Genomic DNA, 21972 nt, shown 5'->3' with positions numbered 1-21972 from the left:
TTGTTTGATTAATTTGTTTGTTTCAGTTTTCAGTAGTTGAATACTTTGACCTAATTTTCAACAAAAATGCACTGGATTAGTAGAAAAGTGATACTAAATTTAATTACCATGCACAGTTTTGACATAGTGGAAGATAGACTATATATACAAAAGTATGTGGACACCCCTTCAAATTAGTGGATTCGTCTATTTCTTCCACAACCGTTGCTGAGGAGCTCAGGGATTTCAACGTCAAATTTCTCCCCTACTAGAGTTGCCCCGGTCAACTGTAAGTGCTGTTATTGTGAAGTGGAAACGTCTAGGAGCAACAACGGCTCTACCGCGAAGTGGTAGGCCACACAAGCTCACAGAGTGGGACCGCCGAGTGCTAAAGCGCGTAGCGCATAAGAATTGTCTGTCCTCGGTTGCAACACTCAGTACCAAGTTCCAAACTGCCTCTGGAAGTAATGTCAGCACAATTACTGTTTGTTGGGAGCTTCATGAAATGGGTTTCCGTGGCCGAGCAGCCGCACACAAGCCTTAGATCACCATGCGCAATGCCAAGCGTCGGCTGGAGTGGTGTAAAGCTCACCGCTATTATACTCTGGAGCAATGGAAATGCCTTCTCTGGAGTGATGAATCATTCTTTACCATCTGCCAGTCCAACAGACAAATCTGTGTTTGGCGGATGCCAGGAGAACACTACCTGCCCCAATGCATGGTGCTAACTGTAAAGTTTGGTGGAGGAGGAATAATGGTCTGGGGCTGTTTTTCATGGTTCGGGCTAGGCGCCTTAGTTCCAGTGAAGGGAAATCTTAACGCTACAGAATACAATGACATTCTAGTTATGCTTCCAACTATGGGGCAACAGTTTGGGGAAGGCCCTTTCATATTTCAGCATGACAATGCCCCCATGCACAAAGCGAGGTCCATACAGAAATGGTTTGTCGTAATCGGTGTGGAAGAACTTGACTGACCTGCACAGAGCCCTGACCTCAAACCCATCAAACACCTTAGGTATGAATTGAATGCCAACTGCGAGCCAAGCCTAATCGCCCAACATCAGTGCCCGACCTCACTAATGCTCTTGTGGCTGAATGGAATCAAGTCCCCGCAGCAATGTTCCAACATCTAGTGGAAAGCCTTCCCAGAAGAGTTAATGTCCATGATTTTGTAATGAGATGTTCGACGAGCAGGTGTCCACATACTTTTGGTCATGTTGTGTACATACTGAATTTATACTGTTTTTCATACTTAGATGGACAAAGATATGTGTTGCTTTTACACATATTTGTAAATAGGTTTTGCAAGATTCGGTTGATTGGTCAGTTCATTGGGTGCATTTTTTTTGCAATATGATGACATTGATTAAAAGAGTAAGAATAGCATACAATATAATTGTACAAAAACATTCAAAGTTGGTTGCATAAATAATGATGTTTACTAAATGCTACATGAAATGGAAATATCAAAACCGAATAGAAACCTCTTTGTTAATATGTATTGGCAATAATTCACTTAATGGTGAGGCATGGAATAATAACATTTTTATCTTTTGTCACGCTGGATATTTGAAATAATAACTAAGTATGATGATTTGAGAAATTCTTCTTCAGTAGTGGAATAAAGACATTTAGCACTTAAGTGTTGTAAAGAAATACTGTTTGTAAATACTGGGGTTGAATGATTGTTAATAAAATTGTACATATAGCAATTTTAAATATTGCGTCATGTGTATAGGCTGCAAGTACATTGAAATTAAGTTGTTTTCAAGTTGTTGAAACAACAACCTGAAAAATAAATATTTTCAACTTTCAAACAAAACCAAACAGACTGGAAGTTGGGCACAATCATTTTTTCAACTACATTTTGCTTGGTGGGATATCTTGCAACTGTTCATCACATCCCAAATAATGGAGAGAGAATTTCATTTGGTTGCCAAAGAAGGCCAAATATGAAAGGTTACAACTGTGATGTGTTAAAGGTCCCGAACAGTCATTCTGAACAGTACTTTTTCTCTCATAGCTAACTACCAGGAAGTTTGAAAAGACAGGCTTAGTGGGCAGGAAGCTTATATTCATGAGGTCTCCTTGACTGACAGCTCTTTGAAACGCCTATGTCAAGAAACTTGGATGTAGGGCTGCAGGAAAATCCATCTCAAGCTCATTTGGTAATACACAAATCAACTCAAACAACATGATCCTTCTGATGTGGTTCACAGCAGCACTGACAGATGTGTTGACGTGACAACTGCGTCTGAGTTTTGAATGACCCTCCCCCCTTTTGTTCTATGCTGGCTGAAAACCTAGCTGGCCAATAACTATATAGTTAACACCAGACACAGATTAAAAGGAAAACATAAGTATCTTTGCCATAGATGATTAGGGTAAACTTTTAATTTAATGTTCTTATTTTTGATTTGTATTTTACCCCCTTTTTCGATCTTGTCTCATCGCTGCAACTCCCCAACGGGCTCAGGAGATGCAAAGGTGAAGTCATGCGTTCTCCGAAACATGACGCACCTAACCCGGGAAGCCAACCGCACCAATGTGTCAGAGGAAACACTGTTCAACTGGCTACGGGGGTCAGCCTACAGGAACCAGCCTACAGGCACCTGGCCCACCACAAGGAGTCACTATAGCGCGATAAGCCAAGTAAAGCCCCACCGGCCAAACCCTCCCCTATCCCAGACAACGCTGGGCCCAATTGTGCACCGTTTTATGGGATTCCAGGCCACCGCCAGTTATGGCACAGCCCGGGAATAATGTAGTAATGCCTCTAGCACTGCGATGCTGTGCCTTAGACCGCTTCACCACTCGGGAGGCGCATTAATGATATTTTCTGACACCCAACAATAACATTTTGGCACCAGCAGAGTAGCTATCTAGCTATATAAACCACGCCTTCTCCACTGTGGGTTACAAGGCGGTACTTATTTAAATTAGGTAAGAGAATAACATGTTACCATTGGTGTATTAAATTGAGAGTTAGGGTGATTTCACATGGGGGAGGGGACCAGTAACTTTATGATCAAACTTTATCAATGTAGAAGCTACAGTCATTTTTCATACTTTGGTCATCATACTTTGATCCAATTTAATGAAAAACATGATTTTGACTGTTCATGAACTTTAAATAATAAAATGTTAATGATAACACACAGTATTTACTTTAGATCTCACTTGGTGAAGTCCATAGGACTGAAAATAGGCTGTTTGAGTAAGCGAAAAAAGACAGTTTAATAGTATGTTACATTTTGAAAATCGAGAATACTTTAAATGCCTGGATGTCATACTGATTTCGGCTTTGACAACAGCTGAACAATTAGATATGGGGATGCGCTACCGAAATCAACTGTAACGGCTTTCCTCCTCCTCTTCATCCGAAGAGGAGGAGCAGGGATTGAACCAAAATGCAGCGTTGTAGTTCGACATATTATTTATTAAAGTAAAGACGAAAAAACACGAAAACACTTTAACAAACTACAAAACAAATAAACGATGTAGACAGACCTGGACGACAAACTTACATGAAACTCGAAGAACGCATGAACAGGAAAACTGACTACATAAAACGAACAAACAAACAAACAAACAAACAAACAAACAAACAAACAAAACCGAAAACAGTCCCTTGTGGCGTAACAGACACTGACACAGGAGACAATCACCCACAACAAACAATGTGAAAACACCTACCTTAATATGGCTCTCAATCAGAGGAAATGAAAACCACCTGCCTCTAATTGAGAGCCAAATTAAGGTAGGTGTTTTCACATTGTTTGTTGTGGGTGCAATAGCCTTTTGATTTGAACATTTGAAAAGTTTGTGTGTACTAGGCTATTTGATTTAATGTATATACAGTATGTTAGAGCACTTTGGTTTCACTAATAAATATGTTGACACTGAAACATGCATGAGAGCATCAGCTGGTCCGGACGACTGTGTGATCACGCTCTCCGTAGCCGATGTGAGAAAGACCTTTAAACAGGTCAACATTCACAAGGCCACTGGGCCAGTCGGATTACCAGGACGTGTGCTGCGAGCATGCGCTGACCAACTGGCAATTGTCTTCAATGACATTTTCAACCTCTCCCTGTCTGAGTCTGTAATAACAACATGTTTTAAGCAGACCACCATAGTCCCTGTGCCCAAATGACTACCGACCCGTAGCAATCACGTCTGTAGCCATGAAGTGCTTTGAAAGGTTGGTCATGGACACATCAACGCCATTATCCCAGAAACCCGAGACCCACTCCAATTTGCATACTGCACCAACAGATCAACATATGATGCAATCTCTATTGCACTTCACACTGCCCTTTCCCACCTGGACAAAAGGAACATCGATGTGAGAATGCTATTCATTGACTACAGCTCAGCATTCAACACCATAGTGCACTCAAAGCTCATCACTAAGCTAATGACTCTGGGACTAAACACCTCCCTCTGCGACTGGATCCTGGACTTCTTGATGGGCCACCCCCAGGTGGTAAGGGTAGGTAACAACACATGATCCTCAACACGAGGGACCCTCAGAGGTGCGTGCTCAGTACCCTCCTGTACTCCCTGTTCACCCATGACTGCATGGCCAGGCACGACTCCAACACCATCATTAAGTTTGCAGATGACACAACAGTGGTAGGCCTGATCACCGACAACGATGAGACAGCCTATAGGGAGGAGGTCAGAGACTTGGCCGTGTGGTGCCAGGACAACAACCTCTCTCCTAACGTGATCAAGACAAAGGAGATGATTGTGGACTATGGGAAAAGGAGGACCGAGCACGCCCCCATTCTCATCTATGGGGCTGTAATAGAGTAGGTTCAGAGTTTCAAGTTCCTTGGTGTCCACATCACCAAACTTACATGGTCCAAGCACAGTCGTGAAGTGGGCACGACAAATCCTATTCCTCTTCAGGAGACTGAAAAGATTTGGCATGGGTCCTCAGATCCACAAAAGGTTCTACAGCTGCACCATCGAGAGCATCCAAACTGGTTGCATCACTGCCTGGTATGGCAACTGCTTGGCCTACGACCGCAATGCACTACAGAGGGCAGTGCGTACGGCCCAGTACATCCAGGACCTCTATACCAGGCGCGGTCAGAGGAATGCCCTAAGAATTGTCAAAGATTCCAGCCACCCTAGCCATAGACTGTTCTCTCTGCTACCACACGACAGCTTTTACCCCCAAGTCATAAGACTCCTGAACAGCTAATCAAATGGCTACCTAGATTATTTGCATTGCCCCCCCCCCCCCCCCCACCCACCTTTACACTGCTGCTACTCTGTTTATTATCTATGCATAGTCACTTTAACTCTACCTACATTTACATATTACCTTAATTACCCTGACTAACCGCTGCCCCCGCACATTGACTCTGTACAGGTACCCCCTGTATATAGCCTCACTATTGTTATTTTACTGCTGCTATTTAATTATTTGTCACTTTTATTTATTTTTTACTTATCACATATTTTTCATAAAACTGCATTTTTGGTTAAGGGCTTGTAAGTAAGTATTTCACTGTGAGGTCTACACCGGTTTTAATTCGGCGCTTGTGACAAATAAAATTAGATTTGAAATGGAACCAAATGATCGCTTCTTCTTTCGGAATGGGTTGTCAGATCGCATCCAACTTTTAGGTGCATTCACCGCCACCTACTGTACGGGAGTACAAGGCCAGTCACGGCCTAGCTACATTAACTTCTGGTAATACAAATTTGGGAAGGAAAATTACCCTGCCAACTATTAGCCCTCACAATAAAATAAAATAGAAGCCACCACTCCATTCCTCTATTTAACCCCATCTAATCCTACACCAGGCCAACGGTCTTGGAGGACAGAAGACTACCACTCAACACCCCCTGAACATCTTCAGCAGTAAAACCTCCCAATTCGAAGTAGTTCTCTGCAGCCGCCACCATAACCTATATTTTATCTGACTTACTATTTCTGCAGTATAGTTGACAACCATGGTTATGAATGCTAAGAACGCCACCTTACTGAAACACATACAGTGGGTATAGAAAGTCACCATCCCCTTTCAAAATGTTCACCTTTTGTTGCCTTACAGCCTGAAATGAACACACAAATCATAAAAACTTTTCCAGCTTTATTTAGACAATAACCTACAACCTACAATATCCAAGTGAAAAAAAACAGAAAAATACCCTATTTGGGTAAGTGAACACCCCCCTGAGTTAATACTTGGTGGAACCACCTTTTGCTTGAATTACAGCCACGAGTCTCTTTGAATTACATCTCTACTAACTTTGCATACCTAGAGTGTGCAATATTTGCCCATTCTTCCTTGCAGAATTGTTCAAGCTCAGTCAAATTTCATGGTGACTGATCATGGACTGCTCTCTTCAAGTCATTCCATGGATTCTCTATGGAATTTAGGTCGGGGCTCTGACTAAGCCACTCAAGGACATTCACCTTCATGTCCTTCAGCCATGTTACGGTTGCTTTGGGTCATTGTTATGTTGAAATGTGAACCATCTTCCCATTTTCAACATCCTGGCAGAGGGTTGCAGGTTCTCCTCAAGAATCTGTCAGTATTTTGCACTGTCCATTTTCCCTTCTATCCTGACAAGTGCTCCAGTCCCTGCTGAAGATTAACACCCCCACTACAGTGCTCTTCTTTATTCCCATGCCTCTCTTTTGGTCTCTGCCTACTTACAGGATCACTCACCCTGTACCCATCTTCCTCTATCACTCTCTTAACCCTTGTGCTTTGCTGAAAAAAAATGACATCCATTGTGGTATGGGTCAGATTGACCCGGACAGTTTAAACACACTCAAGACAGTCAAAGAATCAAATAAAAACAGACAAAACGTTGTCTTGTCAGACCTTTCAGAAAGAAAAATTACAAGAACATTTGACTAAAAAACTCTATTTAAGAACTATGTTAAACATATTTCTCACAAACAAGCATTTTCTTTCCCCAATAGGCATTTTTTGTATTTCCCAGTAACAGTAACACTTAGGTGTGATTTGTCCCCATTGGTCAAAATTATCTCATCAGTCTTTTGTACATGTGTGCTTACTGCAGATGTATTTGTTGCATTCTACACAAGTGGTGCTGGTTTTACTGTCTTGGCAAGGGGAGCAGAGCAAGTCGTGTAGGCCCTGGAACAATTTTGATTACATTGGAAGCTGACAGTCTACCTTGACTTCGTTGTGGTGAGAGTTAACATTCTATAGTACCATCTTTAGACTTTGATGTCCTCTCTTCTCTGGATGATGGTTGTTGCATGCTCTCCCTCTCATCTGATGGATGGGATGGTATAGCAGACCCCTCCTCTGAATCCTCTTCACCAAAGAAAAATTCACAATCTGGATCATCAACAGCATTGTCCTCTATCTCTGAAACCTCTTCTTCTATTTCACTGTTACAGTCCAGAATTTGTGATAAGTCTTCATTGACTGAAAATCTTTTGGAACTCATTGTTGACTGTCTGTGTCAGAGATCTGCTGCTCTCGCACTGAGAAGGAGAAGCTTGGGAAACTCCTTTTCACCCAAACATAATTATAAAAGTGCAATCAGAACCAGTCAACGCCAGATACGTCAAAAGACCCTTGTTTATTTTGGACCTGTGCAAATATCGATACACATGAAAGCCTCCGGGTCAAAATGACCCACAACATCATATTTGTATACAAAATCTGCACAGACATTCCACAACACATCAGTGTGTCCACATTATAAGTTAGATTCATGACCCTAAATGAGGAAAAGTTATTTAATTTCATGGAGAAAAAGAAAGGTTAACTAGTATTTTAGACAACTCAAAAGTGGAAATGGGTAAAACTGACTCACACCATAACAGGAGGGTTAACTGCTTCAGGATTCTACACTTTTGGTACTACTCTGACCCTGGCAACCTCAACCTGACTTTCTCTCACCGGACACACGCAATTTTCTCCACTGATACTACACATTCCTTCATCTCTTCACTCCTATACATCGCAACATGACCATAAGCTTGGCACTTAAAACACCATAGTATTTCAGGAACAAAAAAGCTCTCACAGGATATTTAACACATCCTAACTTGACCTTGTCGGGCAAAGACTCTGCATCAAAACTTAGCAGGTCAGACTGTAGCTGTGTTCGAATACTCATACTGACCACACTAACCGTACTATTTGTGACGTGAATTGAGTATATAGTATGCTTATTGGTCATAGTATGGATATGGTTAGTATGCCAAAAGTTCCCGGATGTCATACTAAATTCGCCAAAATACAAAGTATACATGCAGTGGACACTATTTCCGTGCTTTTAGGGCCCATAATGCAATTCTTCAGAAAATTGGGGTGGCATAACAACTTTTTCAGATTTGAAGAAAATGGCGGAAAATATGCAGCCCAAGTCCAACGAGAGCGGATACAAATTCATTGCTTGAACTATTTATGACAAATGTTAAGCTAATGTTGAGCAATGTACAGTACTAAAGTAATGACTTTTCAAATAAGTTACATTACACGTTATGTTGGCTACGCTATCCTTACGAACCGCAAAGCATTACAGCAGTGTGTACCAGTATGTTAACTAGTTACCTAACATTAGTTGGCTATTAATACATCAGACTTGCCAGGCAGTATATTAACTATCTGCTATCTAACTACCCAACATTTATTGACTTGATTATTCACATCATTCTTAGCTAAGTGGTATTGTTGTTATACACTGCTCAAAAAAATAAAGGGAACACTAAAATAACACATCCTAGATCTGAATGAATGAAATATTCTTATTAAATACTTTTTTCTTTACATAGTTGAATGTGCTGACTACAAAATCACACAAAAATTATCAATGGAAATCAAATTTATCAACCCATGGAGGTCTGGATTTGGAGTCACACTCAAAATTAAAGTGGAAAACCACACTACAGGCTGATCCAACTTTGATGTAATGTCCGTAAAACAAGTCAAAAGGAGGCTCAGTAGTGTGTGTGGCCTCCACGTGCCTGTATGACCTCCCTACAACACCTGGGCATGCTCCTGATGAGGTGGCGGATGGTCTCCTGAGGGATCTCTTCCCAGACCTGGACTAAAGCATCTGCCAACTCCTGGACAGTCTGTGGTGCAACGTGGCGTTGGTGGATGGAGCGAGACATGTTGTCCCAGATGTGCTCAATTGGATTCAGGTCTGTGGAACGGGCGGGCCAGTCCATAGCATCAATGCCTTCCTCTTGCAGGAACTCCTACGGCCTCCTCCACATCTCCTGATGTACTGGCCTGTCTCCTGGTAGCGCCTCCATGCTCTGGACACTACGCTGACAGACACAGCAAACCTTCTTGCCACAGCTCGCATTGATGTGCCATCCTGGATGAGCTGCACTACCTGGGCCACTTGTGTGGGTTGTAGACTCCGTCTCATGCTACCACTAGAGTGAAAGCACCGCCAGCATTCAAAAGTGACCAAAACATCAGCCAGGAAGCATAGGAACTGAGAAGTGGTCTGTGGTCACCACCTGCAGAACCACTCCTTTATTGGGGGTGTCTTGCTAATTGCCTATAATTTCCACCTTTTGTCTATTCCATTTGCATAACAGCATGTGAACTTTATTGTCAATCAGTGTTGCTTCCTAAGGGGACAGTTTGATTTCACAGAAGTGTGATTGACTTGGAGTTACATTGTGTTGTTTAAGTGTTCCCTTTATTTTTTTGAGCAGTGTACTTTTCAATTAACATTGTTAGCTCTGGCTATCTACTCTGATTTCAGAGCACTCTCACACTGAATAACTAACTGATGAATTTGCAAATGCTCACCACCCGTTGAATATGGCTGTTTGTCTGGAAAAAAAACATAGTTAAATTGTTGCCAACAGCAGTTACATTCACCAATGTTCTTGATAACATGAAAACAGCCTAACCACCTCTGCTAGGGTGAGTAAAATGGTCAGAGTGAGGTGTTCTCTCATTTGTGTCTGGAAGTAGCTAGCCAAGGTTAGCCAGTTAGCTTTGGTGCTTGACTGCTGTTGAAAGCTCGGATCAACCCTACTCCTCAGCCAGAGCGTCTAGTGTGCGTTCAGATGCTCTGAGAACGTACAACGCTCTGGATTTAAGAACCCCCATAGCGCACTCTGGCAGTCCAGATTGAACTTACAAACACACCCAAAATCATAAAATGTTTAGCTAGTAATTTGTTATGCTAACAAGCTAGCAAGAGGTTGCATAGCAACAGAATCAACTTTCGGTAGACAGGCAAAGCTCTAGTATGCTCAACTGAAACGATACCATTAGTTTACAGAATACTAAAATGAACTAACAGTATGTAGTATACGGTCTGTTAGTATGGGTATTCGAACACAGCTAATGTTTCTCCATTTCACCACGCTCTCCACCGAGTTTGCGTCGCACCAAACGGCGGGCGTCACAGTATGAACACAATTTATTCATGTAAATGTTTTCCTAGCTATTTATATTACCTGAAGTGTAGGATAACATTCATACACAAATTCAACACCGCACTATCATCAATACAGTAGGAGTGAATAACAACAGTGATGATAATAATACCCGAAATGTTGTCATATATTTTAATTTCGAAAATATGAATATGAACAGTTTTAAGAATTTGTGTTCAGCTCAATATCAAGGAGAATAAATATAGCCAATAGTATATTATCAACCGGAAGTGCATGGGTGAACTGCTACTACCATCAATCTCTTGAAGAAAAGTTCATTAAGTTTTCACACCACAACTTTACTGTAGTCTACTCGCTGAACGCTGATATGGCTGCAATGAATAGCTGGTTGATTTCATGCATTGTTTTAGTTCATTTCGCTTATTTGGGATCTTGTGATTCGGACTCTGAAATAGGTAAGATACGTATTTTTACTTATTGATGAATCATTTTCTCCATTGTGTGTACATGCAACGATCTACAGTTGTTTAGTTGTTTCAAGATATATGTTTTACAACATTTATCCCGAATAGACTTCATGTGTCAAGAAGCCCGTGCGTAATTTGGATTTCGCAAATTCAATATCACCTGATGGCGCGTGATATCCCCACAATTGATAAACAGAAAACGGAGTTATGCTTCATTCACGTTTTAGTTCAGTTATGTTGTTGCAAATAATGTACCTTCATCATTGTTAATAGTTAATCATAAGGGTTATTGTGTTTGTGCACAGATGTGCATGTCGTACAATAGCAAAGGCGGCGCGTGAGTTTGGTGTTTGGGGTAGATCATTTTCACAATAAAAATGCACCTTTAATAAAGCGTTTCTTGTATCGCATTTGCAGACTTGTCTAAAATAGCATACTATTCCTAATCTGATGAGTACTGTAGATTAGATATATTATTAGCCTAAATTATAATTAACTAACTCAATCACTTAAAAGCATGGCTGAGCGCGTAGACTTTGGGCCTAGGCTAGATACATGTATTCTTTCTATGCATGGGTAAAATGTTGCCTTTTATAAACACATTTCATGCAATTCTGCTACACTTTTAATACGAGAAAAATGACATTTTGGCCTACTCTGCTGACACTGACAAACAGATCAATAAAAACAGCGTTATCTGATCCATATAATAGGCCCACGAGAAGGGGAGACACAAATACAATATGATGTTCATCTAACCTGGAGGAGGAAATGATTCTCTGAAAACAAGCTGTCAAGTGGCACTGACCCAACAATGATAAAGAGTGAATATGTGCACTCACCAGGAATATGGCTGATGCTTTCTGCTGATGCCAATAACATAGGCTATATTGGTCACTCAATTAAGTTGAGCATTTTTATAACTAAAAGACAGATTAGTCTTTATTGTCTTGTCTTTACAGCATAAGCAATTTGCTTTTCAAACTACATTATAAAAATGTCCAGTAATTTCAGTAAATTACTGGCAGCACAGTAGACTGTAGGTTACTGTAACTGTACAATAACATACTGGCAGTGCAGAAGCCAGTAAATACATTTACAGCATATTAATGTAACACCTGACTACAGCAACAAACTGTATTTCCAGGTCTGATCATTTCGTTGCAGATTTGGATGAGGGCCTCTAGCGGGTCGTTTGTGGTGTTGGGTGGTTCTTGGCTGTTCACAGCTCTTGACATACCTACCACTGTTTGCCTGGTGGCCCCCTGTATTGACTTGGAATGGGGGATGCTGAGAGTGGTGAAGGCGGTTCGGAGGGTCTGGACTAAGGCTGGCTGGTTTGCTGCTGTGCGATATCAGGAGCAGGGTTGAGGTCAGGGTTCACCGACCACCAGAACTAATTTACCCTTCCTGATTCATTAGACCTACACTATGATCAGACCTGGCTGCAGACAATTATCAGCTAGGTAGAAAACAGATTTTCAAAGTTGTGGACGCTACTGTATATTTATAATGATATAAAATACAGGATATGCAACGCATCTTCCACCAACAGGTTTCTGGTAAACAACCAATAAGCAAAGCTTACTGACAAATTACATCATGGTTTGCATTTTCAACACCGCAATCTGCACAGTTTGGTTGCTGGAATTATATTTTGAACGAACGTGCGCAGGTAGCCTACAGGAGAGTAAACTAATCAGCTTAAAAAATTGTGAATGGTTGTGTTTATGCCACACATAAAAGGTAATACATTTAAAAAAGTGAAATTACAAATATTTAGGCTATTGAAGCGTTATGGGTTCTAGGTGCTCAAGAAGTAGCCGCTCGGATTGGAGAGGAGGCAGAGCATGTGTTAATCTTTCCTGAATAACTGGGCCTGCTGGGAACATATTTGGTCCACAGGCGGCCGGTGACACCTTAATTGGGGAGGTTGGGCTAATAGTAATGGCTGGGACGGAGTCAATGGAATGGTATCGAACACATCAAATACAAATTTTCCATGTGTTTGATACCATTCATTTCACTCCATCCCAGCCATTATTATGCGCTGTCCTCTTCTCAGCAGCCTCCTGTGATGTGGCCATATTATTGGGACGACTTTGGAGAATAATGATCCGCAACAGACAGTGCATCTCAGTATCAGCAATTAAAATACAGCGAGACTGGCCTGCTACTATGTCTTTCTAAACCTTGTAAACTGTCAAGAGTAGACATACAACTGATCCAAATTTTAATTAAATATTCAAATCACAGGCCTTTGTTGCTGTTATTCTAATTACATTTTCACTGTCATGTTCACTGCAGTGTAGAGTAGAATTTTGCACTCATTTGAAAACAATACTGCAATTATTTTTTGCAATGTGGTGTTGGAGGCTAGTCTAGGTAGGATACTTGTATTGTCCCTAAACAACATCAATAGGAGTTTTTTGAGCTGCATGTCTCATGTCTTCACTGTTCTTTCATTCGCAAAGACGTACCATGGCCTCGCCGCTTATATTGAAAATTGGTGCAGCTTTGGAGGATTTTATGTGTGGTATAATTGCTAGTTAGCATATTGCAGATCTGGAAAAACGATCCACCCACCACTATTTCCATTATGAATGGTGGCTAAAGGGCAGGATAGACAGTTAGACTGGTAGACTATATTGACTTGACTGGTATAGTTAGCATGCGGAAAAGCGTTGCGCATAAGCAGATAAGGAAATTTGTCTAGGATGGAAGAAATTATACAGTAAAACCTGTAAAATAGTGAACGTAAACCTGGGAAAAAACACACTGCTCTCCCTTGTGACCAATAAAAAAAAAAACACACAACCCTCCAACGCAAAAAAAATACATACATAAAAGTTAGACAACCCTCAACTAATTTTGGACCACCTGCCTCCAAAATGGGGGGGGGGGGTCATTCAAAACTCTGCAGCTCAAGAGACATGTATTAAAAAGTTGTACATCATTGACGCATTTTTGTTGTTTGCATTGCGTATCACCAAATTTGTTTGAGATGATTTTACTGTAACACTGCATCCAAGTTTCTTGACATAGGCATTTCAAAGAGCTGTCAGTCAAGGCAAGTTCATGAATATAAGCTCCAACTCAGCCTGTCTTTTCAAACTTCCTGATAGTTAGCCATGAGAACAAAATAACTCACATTTTTAGAATTTCTATCCTCCAAAAATATGACGGGTGGTATTTTAGTCACTGAAAAGGCTATTTTACATGGGAATCAGAAAGACTAGTTCGGGACCTTCAATTTAACACTGTTCCAGTGTTTATACAAGTCCACATTTTCAATATTAATTTAACACTGGAAAATGTGTTGTGTTCATTGAACCCCTATAAGATTGGTCTTTAACAAGTTTGCCTGTTTGCATGCCTACCTTTTTATGGCACCTCACATTGTACAAGTTTGATAATATTCTTTTTAATGATTTACACAAACGCACACATACAACAATTATTTGGCCTGTATATCACAACCATGACCTTAGAATATACAATATGCTTGAATGCTAATAAGCAGTGTTTGCTTTCTGCACTCTGCAAAAAGGGTTTGCTTATCGAAGAATGTTGTCATTCGCTAATTGCATATAATTTGGGTGAATTAGAGAAAAAACAGTCATAGAGTAGCGTAGCCTTTTATAAATTCAACAGTAGTACCAACAGTGAAATGGATCCGCACTCTTAAAGGGGTAGTGCGATATTTTGGCAATTAAGCCTTTTATCTACTTACCCACAGGGGTGGCAGGTAGCCTAGTGGTTAGAGCGTTGGACTAGTAACGAAAAGGTTGCAAAATCAAATCCCTGAGCTGAAAAGGTACAAATCTGTCATTCTGCCCCTGAACAAGGCAGTTAACTCACTGTTCATAGGCTGTCCTTGAAAATAAGAATTTGTTCTTAACTGACTTGCCTAGTTAAATAGAGATAAAATAAAAACAGTCAGATGAACTCATTGAAACTACCTAACTTCTTTCATACTGGACGCAACGACATAAGAATGATATCCATGAGTTCATCTGACTCTGGGTAAATATACAAAATCTCGCACAATCCCTTTAAGGCGAAAAGCATAAACAATCTCACTCTCATTAATTTGTGGGGAAATTTAATTAGCTGTTCACTCAGTGTTTGATGTGGTTCGTTATGCTCAAACCCCAGACCATATGCAAAGGGGAATTGCATAGCAGTTTGGCTTCAGTAACATCTACTGTAACTCTGTTATATTGTTGTGAGTTTGTGAGGCTACTGTAGCTAGATCACATATATTTTTACAGGAGACCTGTAAAAGAGCAACGTTTTTTGGTGTGGTCTACCAGTGGAAATGTGTTAGGATTTCAACACTTAGTCAGTGTTCGGCCCCAATTTTGTATTTTATGGGACAGCATCCATTTCAATTGACCATGAATCTCACCTGCAGGCAATTTAAGCTGCAGCATGCTTCTTGGTTTTTTTTGTCAGTAAGCCATCTGGTAAACTTTTCAGACCTGCTTAACTACACTCTTAGAAATAAGGGTTCCAAAGGGCTCTTTTGCAGAGATAGGGTTCTACCAAGAACCATTTTGATCTGAAGAACCCTTTTTGGAGACAAGGGTTCTTTGTAAGGTAAAGGGTTCTACTTAGAACCTTTAACATCCTAAACTTTTTTGGAAGAAAGGGATATTTGATGACACTTTGGAAGGCAAGAAGGATTCTACATAGGACCATATACAGTTGAAGTCGGACGTTTACATACACTTAGGTTGGAGTCATTAAAACTCATTTTTCAACCACTCCACATATCTGCATCCTTCGCATACACGCAATATGAACTGATCCAAACAGGGTTGTTATTGTCATGAATGTTTTACTAAAGCTGTTTTTAAAAATAGATTGGTGTTCGCAACGGCACATTGAAATATTAATGCAGTGGAACTTGGAGCTTGTCTGTTTGTGCATGTGGTATATCATGAAATCTGTTGACTTGGCTCAGTACATTGAACATTGAGGTAATTTTCCTCCTTGAATACATGAGACTGTTTCAGTACCCTGCCCCATGATTTAAAAAAAACTTACTGTTGCAATCGCATTCTTGCAAGTAGTAAAAAAGAAAAATCCCCTGCACATGTTCTCGCCATTTATAAGCATTCATAAAACCATTTCAAACTGGAATGAGATGGTTATTAACAGACAGTGTCATAGTCATGATGAGTATATTATATTGCGGTGGATTCATTTTGTGGTGAATAATTTCAACAGTTTAAGTAATATGCTTTTGCAACCAGAATAATACAAATTGAGAAGACATCAGCATAGTAAACCTGTAGAGTGCAAGAAGGGTCTAGGTCTTATACACCAGCTCTGGTACTATACGGAAAGTGAAAACATTTTACAGTTAAATCAATTGCACAACAGATACCATACAGTGCATTCGGAAAGTATTCAGACCCCTTGACTTTTTCCACATTTTGTTACGTTACAACCTTATTCTAAAATTGATTAAATACATTTTTTTCCCTCAATCTACACACAATACCCCATAATGACAAAGCAAAAACATATATAAAAATAATGAAATACCTTATTTACATAAGTATCAGACCCTTTGCTATGAGACTCAAAATTGAGCTCAGGTGCATCTTGTTTCCATTGATCATTATTGATGTTTCTACAACTTTTTTGGAGTCCACATGGTAAATTCAGAAATTCAGTTGATTGGACATGATTTGTAAAGGCACTATATAAGGTCCACTAGTTGACAGTGCATGTCAGAGCAAAAACCAAACCATTAGGTTGACGGAATTATCTGTAGAGCTACGAGACAGGATTGTATCGAGGCACAGATCTGTGTAAGCGTACCAAAATATTTCTGCAGCATTGAAGGTCCTCAAAAACACAGTGGGCTCCATCATTCTTAAATGGAAGAAGTTTGGAACCACCAAGACTCTTCCTAAAGCTAGCCACCCGGCCAAACTAGGCAATTGGGGGAGAAGGGCCTTGGTCAGGGAGGTGACCAAGAACCCAATGGTCATTCTGAAAGACCTCCAGCGTTCCTCTGTAGATATGGGAGAACCTTCCAGAAGGACAACCATAGCACTCCACCAATCAGGCTTTTATGATAGAGTGGCCAGATGGAAGTCACGCCTCAGTAAAAGGCACATGACAGTCCGCTTGGAGTTTGCCAAAGGCACCCAAAGACTCTCAGACCATGAGAAACAAGATTCTCTGGTCTGATGAAACCAAGATTGAACTCGCGTCATGTCTGGAGGAAACCTGGCACCATCCTTATGGTGAAGCATGGTAGTGGCAGCATCATGCTGTGGGGATGTTTTTCAGTGGCAGGGACTGGGAGACTAGTCAGGATCAAGGGAAAGATGAATGGAGTAAAGTACAGCGCGATCCTTGAGGAAAACGTGCTCCAGAGCACTCGGGACCTCAGACTGGGGTCGACGGTTCACCTTCCAACAGGACAACAACCCAAGCACACAGCCAGGACAACACAGGAGTGGAATGTCCTTGAGTGGAGAGAAGAATGGGAGTAATTCCCCAAATAAAGGTGTGCCAGGCTTCCAGCATCATACCCAAGAAGACTCAAGGCTGTAATCGCTGCCAAAGGCGTTTCACAAAGTACTGAGTAAAGGGTCTGAATATTTATGTAAATGTGATATTTCATATATATATATATATATAAATTGGCAAACATCTCTAAAAAACAGTTTTTGCTCTGTCATTATGGGGTATTGTGTGTAGAATGAGGGGGGGGGGGACAATATAATCCATGTTAGAGTAAGGCTGTAACGGAACAAAATGTGGAAAAAAATCAAGGTCTGAATACTTTCCGAATGCTCTGTAAATAGGATTTTGCTTGATCTATTTTGGTCAGGTATCCCATCTATACTGAACAGGAATGTCTACCAGAGCTGTTCCCAGAGAATTGAATGTTCAATACTCTACCATAAGCTGCCTCCAACGATGTTTTAGAGAATTTGGCAGTACGTCCAACTGGCCTCACAATCGCAGACCACGTGTAACCAAGCCAGCTCTCCACATCCGGCGTCTTTACCTGCAGGATCGTCTGAGGCCAGCCACTTGGATAGCGGATAAAACTAGAATATACTTAGCACGGTCGGCATTTGATTGTGAGAGAATTTGTCAATAATAGCCACAGCGGTCTATATCCCCCCTCAAGCCGATACCACGACGGCCCTCAAAGAACTTCACTGGACTTTATGCATACTGGAAACCACATATCCTGAGGCTGCATTTAATGTAGCTGGTGATTTTAACAAAGCACATTTGAGGAAAAGGCTCCCGCAATTGTATCAATATATTGATTGTTGTACTCGTGCTGCTAAAAAAAAACTCTTGATCATTGTTATTAAACTACCTTCCAGAATGCATATAAGGCCCTCCATTCAGCAAGTTGGACCATGATTCCATCTTGCTCCTCCCCTCCTATAGGCAGAAACTCAAACAGGAAGCACCCATGGTAAGGACTATCCAATGCTGGTCTAACTAATCCGAATCCACGGTTCAAGATTGTTTTGTTCACGCGGACTGGGATATTTTCAGAGTAGCTTCAGAAAATAATATCGACACACTCATTCACCGTATTGGTATATCAGGAAGTGCATAGGAGATGTTGTACCCACTATGACTATTTAAACCTACCCCAACCAGAAACCGTGGATAGATGAGAGCATTCGCACAAAACTGAAAGCTCGAACCACGGCATTTAACCAGGGCAAGAAGACTGGGAATATGGAAGAATACAAACAGTGTAGTTATTCCCTCCGCAAAGCAATCAAGCTGGCTAAACGTCAGTGTAGGGACAAAGTTGAGTCCCAGTTCAACAGCTCAGACACGAGATGTGTGTGGCAGGGTCTACAGACAATCACGGATAATAAAAGGAAAACCAACCACCTCGCGGACACCGTCTTGCTTCCGGACACTCAAGGACATTCAGAGACTTGTCCCGACGCCACTCCTGCGTTGTCTTGAGTGTGTTAGGGTCGTTGTCCTGTTGGAAGGCATACGTTCGGTCCAGTCTGAGGTTCTGAGTGCTCTGGAGCAGGTTTTCATCAAGGATCTATCTGTACTTTGTTCCGTTCATCTTTTCCTCGATCCTGACTAGTCTCCCAGTCCCTGCCATTGAAAAACATCCCCACAGCGTGATGCTGCCACCACCATGCTTCACCGTAGGGATGGTGCCAGGTTTCCTCCAGAAGTGACGCTTGGCATTTAGGCCAAGGAGTTCAATGGTCAGAGTCTTTAGGTGCCTTTTTGCAAACTCCAAGCGGGCTGTTATGTGCCTTTTTACTGAGGAGTGGCTTCCATCTGGCCACTTTACCATAAAGGCTTGATTGGTGGAGTGCTGCAGAGATGGTTGTCCTTCTGGAAGGTTCTTCCATCTCCACAGAATAACTCTGGAGCTCAGTGACCATAGTTTTTTTCTCATCTCCCTGACCAAGGGCCTTCTCCCCCAGCCAGTTCTAGGAAGATTCTTGGTGATTTCAAACTTCTTCCTTTTTAAGAATAATGGAGGCCACTGTGTTCTTGTTCAATGCTGCAGAAATGTTTTGATACCCTTCCCCAGATCTGTGCCTTGACACAATCCTGTCTCGGAGCACTACAGACCTTTGACCTCATGGCTTGGTTTTTGCTCTGACATGTACTTTCAACTGTGGGACCTCATATAGACCGGTGTGTGCCTTTCCAAATCATGTCCAATCAATTGAATTTACTGCAGGTGGACTCAATCAAGTTGTAGAAACATCTCAAGGATGATCAATGGAAACAGGATGCACCTGAGCTCAGTTTCGAGTCTCATAGCCAAAGGTCTGAATACTTATGTAAATAAGGTTTCTTTTTTATTTCAAAAATGTCTAAAAACCTGTTTTCGTTTTGTCATTATCAGTGGTGTAAAGTACTTAGGTAAAAATACTTTAAAGTACTACTTAAGTAGTTTTTTTGTATCTTGTACTTGACTTTACTATTTATATTTTTGACAACTTTTACTTGTACCTCAATACATTCCTGGATAAAATATTGTACTTTTTACTCCATACAACCCAAAGTACTCGTTACATTTTAAATGCTTAGCAGGACAAGGAAATTGTGAAATTCCTTCACTTATCAAGAGAACACATGGTCATCCCTATTTCCTCTGGTCTGGTGGACTCACTAATCACAAATGCATCTTTTGTAAATAATGTCTGAATGTTGGAGTGTGGCCCTGGCTATCCATACATTTTAAAAACAATAAAATGGTGCTGTCTGATTTGCACATTATAAGGAATTTAAAAGTATATTTTAGCAATTACATTTAATTTTGATACTTAAGTATATTTTCAACAAAATACTTTTATACTTTTACTCAAGTAGGACTTTACTGGATGACTTACACTTTTACTTGTAACTTTCTATTAAGGAACTGTATCTATGACTAACAGGTGCATATCTGTATTCCCAGTCATATGAAATCCATAGATTAGGGCCTAATGAATTCATTTAAATTTACTGATTTCCTTATGTGAACTTTAACTCAGTAAAGACTTTGAAATTGTTGCATGTTGCGTTCATATTTTTGTTATTTACTTTCACTTTCCGTCACTTCTATTCCCTCAGCCAGAGTAAACAAAAAGAGAAATATCCGGTGTAAAACATTGTCATACATATTCAGCTTTATCTTCATCAGAGCGACACAGATACTCAGCAACACTTTTCTGTCGCTGCAGGAAAAGATATGTCTTCTCTTGGGAGTCAGTTCAGTTGCACATATAAAGTTCTGTTGTGTGTGGCTCTGCACTGCACAGGGATGAAGTGACAAACAGTGGAGTATGTGAGAAAATGGCTGTGCACTTTTGCTTGACACAGCGTTAAAATGACAAATGTACAGTACTTGGCTGGAGCATCAGCCACAGGTTAATCCCTATGTCCTGTCCACTGTCACTTGGAGAAATTGGTGTGATTCAAATTACAACGCTATATCTGGAGTAAGGCTGGGCGGTATATCGTATTTTACTATATAGCGGTAGTGATGCACGGACCGGTTTGGGTTTTTTCTTTACCTTCTATACCAGTATTTTGAATGTTTGGTTTGTTAAAATGTGATATGCCGTGTGTAACGTCCATTTTTATAGTTTACTTTTCTACTTGAGTCCTCCCTCTTCGCACTCTCTCTCTCTCTCTCTCTCCATGCCGCTTTCCTCACAGACCTTGTCCCACAGACCTTGCCCCGCCCCTTATCAATCAGAGCGCATTTGTTGTTGCTTGACCAAGAGACCATGTTCCGTCTGCATGGTTATTGCATCACATGCAACAATGTTGATGACAACGATGTTTCTACTTTGCTATAAATGTTATACTATTATTATACTATTTATGTTTCTTATATCTGCAAACAGGTAGATTGTTTTTTCTTAGCAAGTTTATATAAATTGTGTTAGCCATTAATGCTAATTGCTAGTTAAATAGCTAGCTAGGTAGATAATAAATCTACAGAGCAAGCATAGCTAGCTAATAAAGCCTGATACCAGTGCTGATGTAGGCCAAAATCATTGTTGTTTGGGCAACAGTATCTTCTAAGTCAAAGAAGAATTGGCGAAGCATGAATATGTTGGCTACACAGGCTGCATTCCAAACACAAAAGACACCACTCTCCCAGAAGCCCTCAAATTAAGTGGACACTTCTGATGACGTATCATGTCGTATGATGAGTTGACACTTGCAGGGCAAGGGAAGAAATAATACATTTTAAATGGCCCGCCCTTGTCGGGAAATTTGTCAGTCGTTCATCCCACGGTTGTGTTTTCAGTCATCATGGAACCACCGGTAGCTGTTGCACGCTTTATATAAGCTACAGTCAATAATGATTTCATTTCATATATTGGCTAGAAGACAACGCATCCACAGATGTCGAATGCTAGCCATCTGACGATATCAGGTAAATCGAAAATTACAATGTATAAGTGCAATGTCATGGAAAGTTGTATGCGCTAGCTAATGTTTCCTAAAGCTAAACAAACAAAAACATCCTTACTTAAACTATATGTGTTAGTACCGTCATGTGCATTCGTAGCAACATTTCAAAATTATTAGTTTTTACTTACACTTGTATGTTCTTAGTGGATGTACAATCATTGTGAATTGAATTATGGGGTGT

At 40.7% G+C, this 21972-nt stretch overlaps 1 protein-coding gene across 3 annotated transcripts in view; it reads left to right on the top strand.

Moving 5' to 3' along the window:
• Nucleotides 1–10626: 10626 nt before the first annotated feature.
• The window catches only part of LOC129816149 (tissue factor pathway inhibitor-like), a 49433-nt gene continuing 38087 nt past the window's right edge, over nt 10627–21972 (top strand). The window contains exon 1 of one of the 3 annotated variants that reach the window (XM_055870364.1): nt 10627–10820. In XM_055870364.1, the coding sequence (XP_055726339.1) occupies nt 10733–10820 (88 nt within the window). In that variant the 5' untranslated portion in view covers nt 10627–10732. The remainder of the gene's footprint in view (nt 10821–21972) is intronic. The other 2 variants (XM_055870365.1, XM_055870363.1) reach the window with 2 other exon arrangements.

This window comes from Salvelinus fontinalis, chromosome 19 (assembly GCF_029448725.1).
Source record: "Salvelinus fontinalis isolate EN_2023a chromosome 19, ASM2944872v1, whole genome shotgun sequence".
Lineage (NCBI taxonomy): Eukaryota > Metazoa > Chordata > Actinopteri > Salmoniformes > Salmonidae > Salvelinus > Salvelinus fontinalis.
The sequence above is the reverse complement of the archived record's forward strand: the minus strand, read 5'-3'. Positions and strand labels throughout refer to the sequence as shown.